This window comes from Daucus carota, chromosome 4, assembly GCF_001625215.2.
Source record: "Daucus carota subsp. sativus chromosome 4, DH1 v3.0, whole genome shotgun sequence".
NCBI lineage: Eukaryota > Viridiplantae > Streptophyta > Magnoliopsida > Apiales > Apiaceae > Daucus > Daucus carota.
In genome coordinates, this window is record NC_030384.2 from 48767877 (window position 1) to 48784722 (window position 16846).

At 36.7% G+C, this 16846-nt stretch overlaps 3 protein-coding genes across 5 annotated transcripts; 1 reads left to right on the top strand and 2 right to left on the bottom strand.

Annotated features, from left to right (window-relative positions):
- Window positions 1–125: 125 nt before the first annotated feature.
- Window positions 126–4083, top strand: LOC108215580 (putative ubiquitin-conjugating enzyme E2 38). The gene is made up of 6 exons (XM_017388081.2): window positions 126–449; window positions 1223–1903; window positions 2032–2095; window positions 2663–2802; window positions 2892–3203; window positions 3591–4083. The coding sequence occupies exons 1-6, from the start codon at window positions 357–359 to the stop codon at window positions 3816–3818; spliced, it is 1518 nt and encodes a 505-aa protein (XP_017243570.1). The 5' UTR covers window positions 126–356; the 3' UTR covers window positions 3819–4083.
- Window positions 4084–4402: 319 nt separating this feature from the next.
- On the bottom strand, window positions 4403–8238 carry LOC108218029 (two pore calcium channel protein 1B). Its single transcript, XM_017390952.2, has 7 exons — window positions 8081–8238; window positions 7537–7683; window positions 7284–7391; window positions 6986–7081; window positions 6458–6588; window positions 6324–6384; window positions 4403–6234 (listed from the first exon to the last, which is right to left on the bottom strand). Exons 1-7 carry the CDS (start codon window positions 8177–8179, stop codon window positions 4660–4662), a joined length of 2217 nt encoding a protein of 738 aa, XP_017246441.1. The 5' UTR covers window positions 8180–8238; the 3' UTR covers window positions 4403–4659.
- An 844-nt stretch (window positions 8239–9082) lies between these two features.
- LOC108219173 (two pore calcium channel protein 1B) lies at window positions 9083–15943 on the bottom strand. Of its 3 annotated transcripts, none has more exons than XM_064091777.1 (8): window positions 15693–15943; window positions 14677–15506; window positions 13916–14062; window positions 13678–13785; window positions 12569–12664; window positions 11409–11539; window positions 11031–11091; window positions 9083–10896 (listed from the first exon to the last, which is right to left on the bottom strand). In XM_064091777.1, the coding sequence occupies exons 2-8, from the start codon at window positions 14803–14805 to the stop codon at window positions 9262–9264; spliced, it is 2307 nt and encodes a 768-aa protein (XP_063947847.1). In that variant the 5' UTR covers window positions 14806–15506; window positions 15693–15943; the 3' UTR covers window positions 9083–9261. The 3 variants fall into 3 exon arrangements, with proteins under 3 accessions (XP_063947847.1, XP_017247963.1, XP_017247961.1); XM_017392474.2 differs by having other exon boundaries at window positions 14677–14899; window positions 15365–15943; XM_017392472.2 differs by having other exon boundaries at window positions 14677–15943.
- Window positions 15944–16846: the final 903 nt, after the last annotated feature.

Sequence of the window (16846 nt, forward strand, 5' to 3'; positions counted from 1 at the left end):
ACTTCAGCATAGACTGTAACGTAGGTAAACACTACACTCTCCTGTCGTAGCGTATGATAACAAACCTTCACCTCCGGCGCACGATAGCTTGGTTCCTAATTAAGGCGCGAATTAAGCTCTATCCTCTCTCTATCAGTCTCTCTCTCTAACCCCTTTTGCAAAGTCGCTGTTTATTTTTCTCCGCATTCCTCTCTCTACAATTCTATCGTACGCAACACCTCTCTCTCTCTCTCTCTCTCTCTCTCTCTCTCTCTCTCTCTCTCTCTCTCTCTCTCTCTCTCTCTCTCTCTCTCTCTCGTATAAATACAATTAAATAAATACAGCTCTGAGTACAAGTGCTTAGAATTCCGATCAAAATGGAGGACTCGACGGTGATCGACGTCGGAATCGCAGCAGTCGCTAATTCGGACTCCGTATCTTCCGATTCTACGGCAATTACGCATAATGAGGTATCAGTCACTCACTCACTCAAAACCTTAGCTTTCATTTATATAATCAATTGTTTGTTAATTGCTTAGTTTACTGTTCATGATCGCTTGTTTCAGACCTAATTTTCCGAACGTTTTACTTGTTAGTTTACGGATTATGCTAATTTGATCAATTTTTGCTCTGTCCTTGTCTTGATTGATGCTTGTTTTGATCGTTTTTCGTTTCTAGGGTTTTTGTCTTATTTCGGAAAATGTATTACACTCACAGAGACTACTTTGTAACTGTATGTGTAAATTTGTGTTTACGTTCTTGTGAACACCTGTTGTATGTGTCAATATGTTTGGAATTAGTGATAGTGGCTAATCTTGAGGAGCTTCGGTTAGTCGCACAATTACACAGGTTCATGTTCATAGGCAAATTAATTAAGCATACAAACTAGGTAGTGGCAAATTAATTAATTAAGCAAATTAATTAGAGACGGGCATCTTGTTTGTACTTTTAGTGAATTGTGTTATATGCGCTATAAATTCTATTCTATGTTTGGATGTTTATGTTAAATATTACCATATAGTATTTGATGAATACTGTGTATAGTATGGTGATTTCCAAAGGTTTGTGGAGTTAGTTGTTGAAAAGCTGGTAGTGGATTACAGTCTACAAGACTCTACAGCTATCATTGATATATGCACAAATTATTGTTTTTGTTAGATCTATCGTGCTTATGAATTTTACAATATATTTTCGCGATATCATATTTTCAAGCTTGTAAACTACTACATAAATTCTTTAACAGGAACAGACTGGAACAGAACTCGGGAACTTAACTGCTAGCATTGTGGGGTCAACATCTGCCACTCCTAGTTCAGTTTATATTCATGATTCTATTTTTGATATGTCATGCAATGGTGATGAAAACAATGGAGATGACAAAGAAGGAGGTGGCAATGACAGAGATGAAAATGATGATGATGGATCTTATATTTCTGATTATGATGACAATGACGATTATATGTTCGAAAATGATGATGATAATGACGATGATTATTTGAATATGCAAGCACAATTTGACAATGTGGATTTGCCTCCCGGAGTTGAGGCTTCAGTTTCTTGGATCAAGGGTGCTACCTCAAGCATGAATGCCAGCAAGGACTCCATGGTCCCCCATTTTGGGTCAGGGTCAGAGGCAAAGACATCTGTTGCTTTAGTCTCTGGTGTACCTAATTTTGTTCTTGAGAATATTGGTGCAAGCAGTTCAACATTGCATGTAGGGTCAGGTCCTGATGTGAAGGAGGAAGCAGCAGAAGAACATTGTGTTACGGAAGATGAAGCAGAAAGAGAAGAAGATGCTATGAAAACTGAAGCAGAAAAAGAACATGATGTGATGAAGAACCATGACTGGTTTAAAAGATTTGATACTGTAAATGATTTTGTAGATCATCACTATAGCGCAGTTGGCTTTGAAGGGCAACAGCAGGTGCTTTTTAACACTACCATGCAACTCATCTTTTGGTATCTTAGTGCAGAGCACCCATTTTTCCTTCTTTCATACATACAATTCATGTTCATGCATACTTAAATGTATTGTATATATCTTTACTGTAGCCTTCCAAGACTTGGACAAAGAAAATTCATGATGAGTGGAAAATGTTGGAGAAGGGTTTACCTGGTGAGTACTTATGTTTAGCCAGACATTCAGGTTCATGCAGGCTAGTAGTATCCAAAAATATCCTGAATATATTTTATTGTAAACAAGAAACTTGCTAAAAAGCTGCAGTATATCTCTTAATTCAAGTCTTAGACAACTTGTTTATGATTTGAGCTCGTGCATGGTATCCGAACTTATTTTACAGTTACACATCTTGCAAGATACTTTAATAAATTCTGGCATTACAGATAGCAGTCTCACATGAACATTAAATCAAAATATTGGTATAAGTGCACTTTTTTTTTTTTTTTTTAATATTACCAAAGATTGCTGCAGTACACCAGTACCTTTACCCATTCTTCTTTTTTGTGCAAATTGTATCGACTTGGGTTTCCTTGCACACGAGAGTACCACTGGCACAGAATGAGTCGATGTTTGTTTTTGCTTTGCAATCTATAGTGTTTGTAAAGCGGACCATATAATATGCTTTGTTATTATGTACTCTGTTATTATAGCAGATAATTTTTTTCCGTAGCGGAGTATTAAATTTCTTAATCTTTAGTATTTGCATTTTTTATTCTTTCACAGATACGATATATGTTAGAGTGTACGAAACTAGGATGGATCTTTTGAGGGCTATCATTATAGGGCCTGCAGGCACTCCTTACCACGATGGGCTTTTCGTCTTTGATGTTCTATTCCCCCCTAACTACCCAGACGTTCCACCAGTATGTACTATTTACTGTGTATATATATAACATTTTGACATTTATATATTTGCTTCCAATTTGTAAACGTTTTGTCTTGACATCTTTAGATGGTATACTACTATTCTGGTGGCCTTCGATTGAATCCAAACTTGTATGATTGTGGAAAAGTCTGCCTTAGTCTTTTAAACACGTGGACTGGTGAAGGGAATGAGAAATGGATGCCAAAGACATCTACAATGCTGCAGGTCTTGGTGTCTATACAAGCTTTAATATTGAACGAGGAGCCCTTTTTTAATGAACCTGGGTACGATGGTATGTATACTGGAGAGGAAGGAAGGAGGAGATCCAAGGAATACAGTGAAAGTGCCTTCATTATGTCACTGAAAACAATGATGTATACGCTTAGGAGGCCCCCAAAGGTAATCTGTACTTTTTCTTTCGCCATTTTCTGTTACCGTTATATATGGATGTGTTTCTTCATGAACAGGATACAGATACAATGTTATTAATTATTCAGCCATTGGTCCTATTTTCTTAATTGCAGCTCAATATTAATTATGTAGTGAAATACAAGTTATGATTACTTTGACGGGCCTGTGGTTAACAAAAATTGAAATTTCGTCTTCTTATGTTACTGTTTGGTTGAGGGGTTCACTTGAAAACTCTTTTCCATTATTTGTGCAACTCATTCCCCATATACCCCATGGGATTCTAAATCACATGATCCCATTTCTCATGAAGAAAACAAGATTTCGGATCAGCCAATTTGTGAACACCTGTTGCTAAGTTTTATAACTGCAATGCAGCATTTCGAGGACTTTGTTGCTGGCCATTTCCGCACCAATGCACGGCGCATCTTATTGGCCTGTAAAGCTTACACGGAAGGAGCAGCGATAGGATCACTTGGGAACAATGTCCAGGTGGAAAGCTCACAAAGTTTCAAGGAGGCTGTAGCCAAAATGATGAATAGCCTGGTTTCGATCTTCGCAAGAAATGGATCTAAGGATTGTGAGGAGTTCCGGCATTCAGGCTGATAATTATTTTGCTTGGAACTTGGTATCATGTTGACACTAATGCCTTCAATATCTTTAGGACGTTAAAAACATTTTACCGGCTTATTTAAGGTTTTACTGCACAGTGCATAGTAGCATTTTGTGCAGAGGAAAGGGTAAATAGCATGGTTAAAAACGATTGGTTGTAGATCTTTGCATTACATCTCTAATTGGAAGGGATTAGACATTTGCATCATGGAAGCCCCCCTTTTATCATCAATAATATCTTGTATATATGATTCGGAAACTGTATGTTTGTGCCTTACTTTTTGCAAATATTTTTCTTTTTGAATCCAAAAATGTATCCATAGGTGCAGGTCTGGGGGTATAAATTTTTTTTTTTCTTTTCCCAAAACTGTTTTCAAAAGATTAGGCAACTTGCTTTTATAGCTTTTCCTTTTTTTTTGTGTGTAGGAAGGTATAGAAGTCTGGAATTATTGATATCCAACATAGAAAATGTTTGGGGGGTATAGCACTTTCTTCCTAAATTATTTGACCCGTGTAAACCCCAGAAAGCCTAACATTCAGGAACGAGGGGATTACAAGTAGCTAATCAAAGTTGCTGATACAGCAAGAGTATTCATTAAGGTTATGAACAAGGCATGTCAAATTGCAGCTCCTGACATTTGCTAATCGTAAAATAAAATATAAAACTATATTACAGATACATATGGTGGTGATCAAGTTCATTATTCAATAGAATCAATACAAGCTATAATAAACCACAAAAATTCTACCAAGCCAACGACTCTGAACACTAACTATACTCTGTGATCACAGATATGAATTCAAAACTTGTAGTATGCGTCTACGGCAACGCAATTCAAACACCGTAATACTGTGCCTGCGCGTGTTGATCCAGCTCCGGGCTCAACATATGACGAAGGAGAATGTCGACCTTACGGGTTGGTGTTTTCATTTTGGCATATCGTCTTCTTGACTCCTTCCTTACACTTACCTCGTCCCTGTCATCCTTACTTACACTTACCTCGTCCCTGTCATCCTTATCCGCCTCTTCTAACTCCATACGAGCAAAGAATGCATCCAACACGAAGGCGACTACCAAATCCAGAAGCAGCAGAACGGTTACTAGATAGAAGCTCACAAAGTACGCGTAAGACCAGGCAGAGTCTGTCAGCTGTTTATAGCTCTGCATCCATGCTTGCCAGTTTACAGTCACTAGGAGATTAAACAGTGTCACCATTCCACTCGGGTAGTCATTGAAATTGAAAACCAGATAGTCATTATCTGCAAGAGGCGTCTCTGCCAAACGCGCGTTTCCAGAATTGACAAGCCCGCCAAAGATCTGCACCCCTAAAGAGCAGTACATGCATAGCACACAGAAGATGGTTCCCAGGTAAGGCATTAAACTCGGGATCAGATTGAGGAATGTGGCAACAAAGGCTCGGTAACGAGGAACAAAAAGCAAGAGCCTTATGAGTCGCAGCATCCTGGCAATGAGGAGATAGCGAATCCATTGTCCATTTGAGAGAAATAGCAGTCTTTCTGGAGAAACAAAAGTTGCTGTTTCGAAGATCACTATGAGCATTGTGATGATGAAGTCGAAACGATTCTGACCAGCCCTCCAGTAGTTTTCAAACCCTAAAGAGTAGACTTTTAGCAGCATTTCTAGGAAATACAACCACCCGAACACAAACTCAACTTGTTCCCAGAATTTCTGCCCAGATTTGTCTTGAATGTCAAGAGTTGTTTCGACAACAACAGTAACAACGTTCAGTATCAGGATAAAGATGACTACATATCGGAATCTAGGACCCCGGACAAAGGCTTTCAGCTTCTGAGACAAGGGTGCGCGATAAAATTGGAATTTCTCTAACCAAGGCACGGAATCCCCCTTCTGAAATATTACTGCTATGGCATGACAAATATCGGTGAATTCTACCAAACTAATCTTAGAGTCATTGGTATTATCCAATTCACGGAATATGAGCCCATAATCTTCTTCTGGGATATTCGGCAATGTACTGTATCTGCTCAGTTCCTTGAACAAATGACTACATTGTTCTTTGTCCAAATATCCAAAATCATTTTCATCTATGAGATTAAAGGCTTTTTTCAGAATCGCATTCGTTTTAAGATCCCTTGCAACAACTTGTTTGGCTAGCTGACCCTTAAAGCTCGTGTACACAACAGCAAGGATCAAGTTGGTGACGAAGTAAACAGCCACGAGCATGTAGAGAATGAAGAACAGGGAATACCAGCGCGATTCTTTGTACGCGGGAATCCAGACATCTGGATTGTTGGCTGTGGTAAACAGGATGAACATATGATATGTTGTTGCACCATACGAGGTGAATACTTGTCTTCCTTGTTCCGTGTTCTCAAAGACGACATAGGCTAACCAACTCGAGAAGAGCAGAAACAGAAGTCCTAAAAGCTGCAATTGGCATACATAAGACAGATAGCATCAGTGTTTATACAAAGATGGATAAAACACATTAAGATAGATGTGTAGTGGAGACGTACCACGACGTTAAAGAATGTGGCGATCATTCCTGCAAGGACAAGTAAGGTCTTTCGCAGAACCCTGGAGTAGATATTAAGAAACGATGAGCAATCTATCTCTACTTAAAAAAAAATGTTGTGTAAGTGACTTATACCTGATGTTTAATATGAAAAAAACAACCCGGATATAAGGAGCTATTCGGAATGGAAGAGAATTCAATGCCACCGGAGACAGATAAAGCCCATAAATGAATATATCAATGACCAAGATTAGCAGGAAGATGATCTGAGAAATGCGCAGAAAGGTACAATCAGTAGCAGACAGAAAACTTTAAAAGAAACCAGTACAAGGCATAAGTGGCCTGAACAAGATTTCGTAGAGGTCACAAAAGTCAAGTCCAAAACTTCATTGCCTAAACAATACAATAAGTCTTAATTCTAAGAAGATGTGACTGAATAACATCTGCTCAGACTCGGGTCTGGACCTCCGGACACTGACACATGTTCAAGATTGGACTTAAAAAATTATCTTCACTTGCAACTCAAATAATAATAGACAAGTATATTGGAGGGAAGAATAATCTCGAAAAATCCATAATACTAGGATAATCAAGAAACAGAACACAGACTTCAGGTGTTTGGAAAACCATAAATTGCAGGGGTTGTGATAGTAGAGTACTTGCCTTTGCTTTATGAAGATTATTCTTCCAGTAGAGATTAAACCCTTCATATGAAACCGGAAAGATCACATGAGCTGTGAGAATAACCAGAGTAATTCCCTGCATAAAAAAGCGGAACTCATGCATTATAACAGAAGATTAAGAAACCAAACTTGTGAATACATGAAATTTAAAAGGTCTGCAAGTGTTGTCCCTGGTGACTTTATAAAAACATAAATCATTACCAAATGAATCGCCTCTGATATACTATACAGGTACTCGGGATGATGAAGATACCTTAAAATTTATATGGCAAGTTTACCTCGTATATAAGAGATGCGGCCTCATTTAAGTGAGGCAGCTGTCCCAGAAAGTAGTAATCCCTGTTATGGCATGAAACTGCTAAATCCTGGCCGCACCACAATGGTTTCTGTGAATCAAAGTTCAGATAAACAGCATATAACTATGCCAACTCGATGAAAATATACTGACAATGAATAAATGAAGCTTATGACTTGAACTCCACTGGCATATATAGCCCAAACACTATAGAGGTGTGTAAGATCTTGACAAACCTCCAGGAAGTTGAGATACAACAAAGCAAAACTGTTGAGGAACCATATCCAATTAAAATGAATAAAGAAAAAGTAATATTTCACTGCATCTGCAAAGGTTAAATGATCATCAAGAATCTCTTCTGGTATTCCCATGCCACCTTCAGCCTGAAAAGAACATGTAACATATTAGAAATTTTCGATAGTGATTCCAGTATCACTTCTGGGAAACGACCAATTATAAGACACAAGACTTTAGTGTATTTTTATATTATGGCACCAAAATTCATGGTCTTGAAACAGAAAATTAAGGTGCATTCAGAAAACTAGTTTTATCAGTCATCCCAGGAGTGATATACTTTCTATTTCTTCTGCTTCGTTAGAATATAATATGATCCTGGCACCAAAAATTTTTTGGGCTTTCGACTGAGGGGGAATGTTAAAATATAATCTGATCCTCGTAAGCCCTCCTCCCAACGTCTCGAGGTTTTGGGAGAATTGGTCACTTAACATGCTTTACTATATCTTAGAGGTTATTGAGCTAAAAACAAAGTTAGTATCTTACGAGATCAATGAGTGCAGCAGCTTTCTGATAAAGAGTACCATGAGCAATGGCATCGGATCTCCGACCAATGGCGGGTGACGATAGCAGTGGCCTCTCCATCTTCTTCTCAGCTCGCTCTGTCTCTGTTATTACAAGCTGTAATATACAACTACAATGACCATATATATATAGATGCTACTTGGAGTATATAAATGCATGTAAATTATCATATTTAATACAACTCACTCAATGCAATTAAACAAGTGATTTTTGTTAGTTAGAGACTTGACTTTATACGAAATACCAAGAAACAATACATAACTATACAGAGAAACACTGGATCCATGCAATGGGAGTATAATTTAGGGATGCATGACGCGGTGAAGAAGGCGTCATTTAGTAGGTGTCGAAGGTTGAATACAGGGTAAACGTTCAAAGTAGAGGTTGTTAAAGTTACCTGCTGCATATTGTACTATAATAGTCATCAGAGCACCAACTGCACGTACAAGTAATATAGACTCGCAGCCCGCAGGGGTGTAATCCAGCCGAACCGAACAGTGCCGGGTTTGAGCTCGAGTCTTTAATTTCAAGCTAGAAGCTCGGATCGTAAAAAGTTCGAGTCGAAAACTCAAATCGATTTCACCAAATATTGATAAAAACTCGAAATATGATCTGTCCGGCTCAATTAAATATAAATAAAATATTAAATATTAATATAAATATAAATATATGTTTACGATTATAAAAATTAAAATTAATAGAGACTCGATAAGGCTCGCGGAATTTATGAGCTTAGTAATTTGAAGCTCGAACTTGGCTCGGTAAAGAATTCGAAAAGCTTAAGCTCGGCTCGATTGTTATCGAGCCGAACTCGAGTAGTCCACGAACTGTTTGAGTGCCGAATTCGAATATTTTACGAGCCGAACTCGAATAACTCACGAACTGTTTGACTCATTAACACCCCTTGAGACTCTGACCGAAACCGAAGCTTCTTGGATTCTGAGGGATATTTCTCAAGAAATTTGCAAATATTTAAGTTTAGCTCAATTACAATTCAGAAAAGATACACATTGACAAGAAGATTCATAAAATTTCATGGTCTGTAGTTCATATGCCAAATCAGTTTGTATATGAAAATTGAACACAATCATAAGCATTGCATACTTTGTTCTCCTAATATAGTGTATGATATGAAGGATGAACTAAGCATTGGAGCACTCTGCATGCTCCTTCAACTCTTCATGCTCCTTCAACTCGGAGCTCAGCATACGATGGAGCAGCATTTCAACTCTCTGACTTCGTGTTTTCGTGCCAGCATAACGTCTTCTTGGCTCCCTTCCTTCGTTTTTCTTGCCCTTGTCATCATCCTTCCCTTTACCTTTCTTGTCCTCACCATTATCCTTTCCTTCACTTGTATTGTTCTCGTTGTTAAGTTTCTCCTCGTCTTCTAGATCCATTTCAGCAAAGAATGCCTCCAAGACAAATGCTACTACCAAATTCAGAAGTAGAAGAACAGTTACCAGATAGAAGCTAACAAAGTATATGTAAGACCATGCAGAATATGTCAGTTCTTTGTAGCTCTGCATCCATATTTGCCAGTTTCCCATCACTAACAAATTAAATAGTGTCACCATACCACTTTGGTAGTCATTAAAATTGAAAAGTAGATAGTCGCTATCTGCAAGATCCGTCTCGGCCAAACGAAGGTTGCCAGCATTGACCAACCCGCCAAAGAGCTGCACCCCGAAAGAGCAATACACGCATAGAACACAGAATATAGTGCCTAGGTACGGCATTAAACTTGGTATCAGAGTGAGAAATGTTGAAACAAAGGCTCGGTAACGACCAACAAAAATTAAAAGCCTTATTAGTCTTAACATCCTTGCAATAAGTAGGTAGCGAATCCATTCTCTATTTAGGAGAAATGGCAAAGACAGAAAAGTTGCTGTTTCGATGATAACTATAACCATAGTGATCACGAAGTCAAAACGATTTTGACCATCCCTCCAATAGTTTTCGAACCCATGTGTGTAGAGTTTTAGCAGCAATTCCAGAAAATACAACCACCCAAAGACAACCTCAAGCTGTTCCCAGAACCTCTGCCCAGAGCTGTCTTGTATGTCAAGAGTTGTTTCAATAACAACAGTGATAATATTCAGCATCAAAACAAATTTTACCACGTATTCGAAGCTGGAGCTGACAACAAAGTTTCTCAACATCTTGGATAAGTCTGTGTGATAGAATCGGAAGCCGAATAACCAAGGCCGACAATTCTCCTTTTGAAACCTTACTGCTATGGCATTGCAAATATCAGTGAATTCTTCAAAAGATATCTGGGAGTCACGTTTGGTATCATTACCACATCCATCATCCAACTCGTCAAATATTAATCCAAAATCTTCTTCTGAGATCTCCGGCAATGTCCTGTATCTGCTGAGTTCTTTCAACAAAAGACTGCACTGATCTTTGTTTAAATAGTTAAAATCCTGGTCAACAATGAAATCAAAGGCCTTCTTGAGAATTCTATCCCTCATACTATCCTTTGCAACAATTTGTTTGGCTAGCTGACCCTTAAAGCTATCGTACACAACAGCCAGGACCAAGTTGGTGACGAAGTACACACCCAAGAGCACGTAAAGAATGAAGAACAGGGAATACCAACGTGATGCTTTGTATGCAGGAATCCAGACATCGGGATTGTTGGATGTTGTGAACAAGATAAACATGTGATATGTGGTTGCACCGAACGAGGTAAATGTCATTTTTCCTTGCGCTGTATCCTCAAATATGACATATGCTAACCAACTTGAAAACAGCAAGAAAAGAAGTCCTAAAAGCTGCAATTGGTTAAATCACTCTTTTAAACTTTTTTAAAACAAAACAATGCAACGATACTGATATTTCTTTGATTACATTTATGGTACCATAACTAATTAATATAAAGATGTAGAAGTAAAGAGTAAAGACGTACCAAAACATTAAGATATGTAATAATCATTCCAGCAACAACAACTAAGGTGTCTCGTAGATCCCTGTAGTGGAAAATTAAAAAAAAAATATCAGAAATCATCAGTGGCATGTTCAGATTAATAAGAAACATCTTCCACTATGTATTTTCACATATTAAAAATATTGTACGAAAATGAAAAATTTAAATTAGAGTAGTCTGTTTGTAGAAGTCATGGCTACTATCAGATGGATTTCTGGAGAAGACGTTGCAAAAGGTTGTAAATCTCTGAAGATGAACTGCTAAATATCAGTTATGAAGTATTGATAATTTCTACATCTCTTAGGCATATCATGGAATCATGAAAAATCTCTAATTAATTCTAGATTTAGGCACTTATACCTGATGTTCAAAATGAAAAAGGCAACCCGTATATAAGGCGCTATCCTGAATGGGAGATAATATATTGCCACCGGAGATAGATAAAGCACATATATGAAGATATCAGCGACCAGGAATAGCAGGAAAATGATCTGAGAAATCAATAAAAAGGTACAACCAATGTTAAGCAAGGAAGTTTTTTAAAGATAAACTAGTACCACATATGAGTGGCCAGAGAAGAATCATGGAAAACTGGAAGTCACAAAAGTGAAGCTTGAAACTCCATCGCCTACAATATAATAAATACTTATTCTACTCGGACATGCTTTACTTGATGACTGAATAACAGTGCAGTATGTGATATTCACAAATTTTGTACTCTAAAAGCATGTTGAGACCATGAGAAAGGATCTAAGATCTGAAACTCTTTCGTGCTAAAGTAGATACTTTCATTCAATACTCAAAAAGTATAAATAATTTGAAGTAGACTTCTTAACTTGCTGCATATATATGAACAAGCTTATGTATTGAGGATAGATCATGGGTGATTTAATTTTGGTCATCCTCTATTCCAAGAAAGACTTTAATCAACGCAGAAAGACTGTACCACAAGCTAACTACAATATGCAGTGAATGGGTGTAATCTTCATATTAAAATTTGACAAAATTTTGTAAAGTATGTAGAAATATAAGAGAGTAGATTTTTGAAAATGAAGGTTGCACACTCAACACCATAGTCCTCATTATCAGTGGACAACTAAAACTAATTTGCACGGATAATATCTAGATCTTCCTATTTGGCACCTTATACTTTACCAACATTGGCTCATATATCACTAAAATTTTAAAATATTTTTGTGACAGATTGCATTTTAACTTAATTACCAAACACCAGAATGAGTTGCTTGTATATTTTCAAGGCAACACCTGAAACGGATAAAAGCAAGCCAATTACTATGTTTATACTAAACCAGCTTTGTTATGTCCGATGAAGCCCAATTAAGCCCTCCACGACCTACTCATAAATGTAAATTGTGACTGAATATACAACAAACAATTATTTTCAAACAGAAACTACTTGTATTTTTTCTAAAAATAAAAATTAAATATTAGCACAGTCAAGAAATGCAAAGAGATCCGGGGTTCAGAGAAGATATAGGCCGATGCAGCTGAGTACTTACCTTTAGTTTATTGAGATTCCTTTTGAAGTAGAGATTGAATCCTTCGTATGAAATTGGAAAGAACATATGTACTATGAGAATAGCAAGAGTAATTCCCTGGATAGATATGCAGAAATTCATGCATTAAATTTCAAATTCAAATTGTTATCACGTGATAGGAGAAGAAAGGCATGCAATAGTCATCTCATACTAGTGAACTAGAGCAGAGGGCCTTTCCGACGAATTTTGAAGTTAACATGCCCAAAACAGCAAACTATGGGAAAAAAATATATCCAGCACTTAGAACAACATACTTTACATGTGTTATCTGTTGATAAAATTAATCAAAATGTTGGTAAGGCTTCATACTCTGCTATAGATCAGCTATAATTACTCAAGTACTATAATGCTGTGTGTAAGAGAGTGAGGTCACTATGCATGGGGGAGTTGTTGCTATAAAGAAATTGAAAAAATTTCTTGGTATAAACAAATTTGGTTGCGTTTTTGCCCCCACGCGTTATAAAAAAATGTTCTAGTTATAACTCAAAGAATAGTTGTGTTCCTGTGCTTATTTTGCATATGACTAGTCAGCTATTACCCATCTGACAAATTCATGTCGTGTACTGAAATTCTAATAACTTGCGTTCTGATGTGCTAAAAGGGATCAATTAATAATAATGTGTCAAAAAGGGCCAACACCACAATTATTTGCCCTTTTTAAATGCTCATACAGATGTCCACATTACACTATTCTAATTTATCACATTCCGATATAAGTCTTTTATACAAACTTCTAAACGATAGGGCAGCATGTTAGCATAAGATAGCAACAATAAACTTGACTGCCTTGGCAGCACAGTAGACCAGTTATTACATTCTGGATTTCTGGTCTATGTTACATCTTGACCGAGTCGGAGCAAGAGTTAAATTTGAAGCCCGATTTGAACTAATTGCGTACTTATCTTGTTATCTGCTTGTACGAAGACAAATTCTGGTTTGTAAAGCTATTAATAACTACTTTGGTGAAAGTAGTTATTAACTACTTTTAATGCATTTGAGGGTGTATTCTTGATTTCCTATGAGCCACAATTCCACATATGAGTGTTTTGGCAAATTCATAAAGATCATACCTCGTATATAAGAGAACCGGCCCCATTTAAGTAAGGCAGCTGTCCAAGAAAGTAGTAATCCCTATCATCGCAAGATGTTTCTAAATTCTGGCTGCACCACAATGGTTTCTGCAAGAATATAATTACGCCGACTTGATGAATATATATTGGCAGTGAATAAATGAAGCATGTAAATAATAATAGCAAGTATAGCACCATATAAGGAAAAAAATTAACAGCACAAAAAAACTTGACCAACCTCCAAAAAGTTGAGCAATAACAGCGCAAAATAATTTAAGGTCCAGATGAGATCAAACCGGATGAAAAGAAAGTAATATTTCGTCGCATCTGCAAAGTTTGATTCATCATAAAGAATCTCCTCTGGTAATCCCATGCCATCTTCTGCCTGAAAAAGTGAAAAAGGGGGTGCATGTACCATATTATTGGAATTTACATAGTAGTCAAGTTAGTTTCACTTCTGGGAAAAATGACCCGTCTAGCATAGTTTATTGCAAGTATGCTTGTTACAGTGCGTCTGATGCACATACATTAATTGATTCTCTAACAATCACAAGAGATACTACCTCCGTCCCTGATTAGCCGAGATTGTTGATTTTGAGCACGTAATTTAAAATGTACTTTATCTAGTATGTCCAGGGTCAATGTGCAGAATCAACTTGAACTCCTAAATTTTGTGATTTGGGTCATTTGACCAAAACTTAATGCTCCCTCATGAAATTTTAGATCTGATATGTTGCTGTAATTCATAATTCCTGTTTAATGATTTTGGCTAAGAACTCAGTAGTATCATTCTATCCAAAATCGAAACCACAATTTGCATCATAAATCAAAACCACTCCATCACAATTCACAAACACATATACAAGACAATTCAGTAAAGAGCCACCTTAGCTTGAAACCTCACGGAAGCCATCGGTTCTATTATGCAATATTCTACAACATACATGATACCAGAGAAAACAGGAGAATAGTAAGTGAAGTGAAGTGAGAAGCAGATACCAGATCAATGAGTGCAGCAGCTTTCTCATAGGGAGAACCATTCACAATGGCATCAGGTCCCCGCTTAAACGCAGACGACCGTTCCAGACTCCGTTTGCTAAGTAGTGAACGTCCATCCAAGTTCTTCATCTTCTTCTTGTGCTTATTCTACTCTCTCTGTTTACACAACTATCATACCATATACAATGCAGACTAGCAGGAGCATATCTGTAGCATCTGGTGACTAAATGTGCATTATAATAACATATTGGATCAATGTTCAACAAAATCCGGATCCAAACCGCTTAAAATAATCAAATGTTTCATATATTAATAACGTGTGATCAACTGCAAAAGACTTGATTGGTGCAAGCTGAGAAAGGTACAACTACAAGTGGCCAAAAAAAATAATAAAAATGGTTTCATATTTAATCTGTTTCCATTAAATTAGTATTGTACTGTTATCAGCTTCATTACTTGGCATTTAATTATTTGACACAGCATAAACTATTTGTTAATGGTGTGCTCATTCTGTAGATTAGTTGGGGATTGGGTTAAATAGCTAAATCATCACCGGAAGATACTACTAAAGTTTTCACTTGAATCCCTGTCCCAAAAAAGTTTTCAGTCAAACACTTGAACGAGTAAAATATTTCATATGGGTTTCTGCCGTCAGTTCCGTTAACGGAAGTTGGATGGGGTTGCTGACCTGGCATTGCCCTCATTCATTTGTGCATTCTCCATTTCTCCTCTCCCATTTGTTCATTGTCATCACACAGGTTCAACATGCACAGCTTCTGGCGGTGAATCAGCCGTGCTCCATGAACGAAACACATGGATCCTGCAAATTCCTGTCAAAGCAACACTTCTAACTAACTCAATTACATCACTATCATGCACCAACAATCTGAATCCTTCGTCCGGAGAAACATCAACTGGAAAATACAATTTATCCTCGTCACTAACTAATGATAAATTGTATTTTCTCCGGATAAATTGTATTTTCCCTAATTTATGACTTCCCTAATTTCACTCACAATTTCCCTAATTTGTCTAACGCTTAGCTTCTGCACTTCCGTTCTTTTAAACACCTTCGACTTTCGACCACTATACCGGTACTTCGAGCTTCCACTCTTAATCGATCTTCACAAATTTATGAAACCCTAAGTTCGCCCCCAATTTCTCTTTGCCATCTCTATCTCGATGAACCGATATGAACTGCGTTCTTTCTGTTTTAGGTTCTGGGTTTAGTTGGATCTAACGGGTCGGGTCAATTATTTGGGGCATTGCCTACGTGACAGACAGCTGGCGATGATATGGCAAGTCAATCCGTCGAAGTCAAAGCTCACTTAACGGTCGTGAGATTTTTCTATTTTACGGTATTAAGTGTGATAATTTTTAGTTTGAATATTGGTAGTGTTTATAAGCCTGATTTTTATTTAAGTTTATAAATTGGAAACACTTATTTCTATGATTGTGTAAAAAGTCGAGAATTAAAAGAAGTTAAAATTATGATTGTGTAAAAAATTGAGAATTAAAAGAAGTTAAAAGAAGTTAGGATTATCATATTTTGTTTCAAGATTTCTATTTATTTTCTAAGTAATTTAATCATTTATAGATCTTAATTTGCTTCCGACTTGTATTTTATTTTTTTCTTAAAGAAAAAATATTTATTTTTTATGAGATTGAAAACTTTTTTGGAATTGTGAATCAAGCGAAAACTTTAATATATTAAAGTGATGATTTAGTTATTTAATCTGGGATTGGAGATTTGTTGAGGTGGTGGATTGCGATTATTTTTATTGCAGAGAGGTTAAAATATCGTATCTTATTTACTGAAAAGAAAAATTGTCATAAAATAAAATATCATTTACGTAACAGTGTAGAGATATTATTTTGGTATCTAAATATGCTGCGATATGATTTTATATACACAAGCACCTTTCGAGTTTAAAATTTAATTTAAAAATATATTTACCCATACACTTATCGGCTATTTATTTCGATTTCTGTGCAGTGCTACAGATTTGTTAGAATTAAAACAAATTCAAGATTTCAAAAAGCAAATTAGCTAAAGAGGAAAGATTTCAAAAAAATAAATAAATAATAGTAATATTTATACTAGAAGATAGAGTGACCCGCACATGACAGAGTCAGAGACAAGGAAACAGCATTAGACTTGAAATATTAT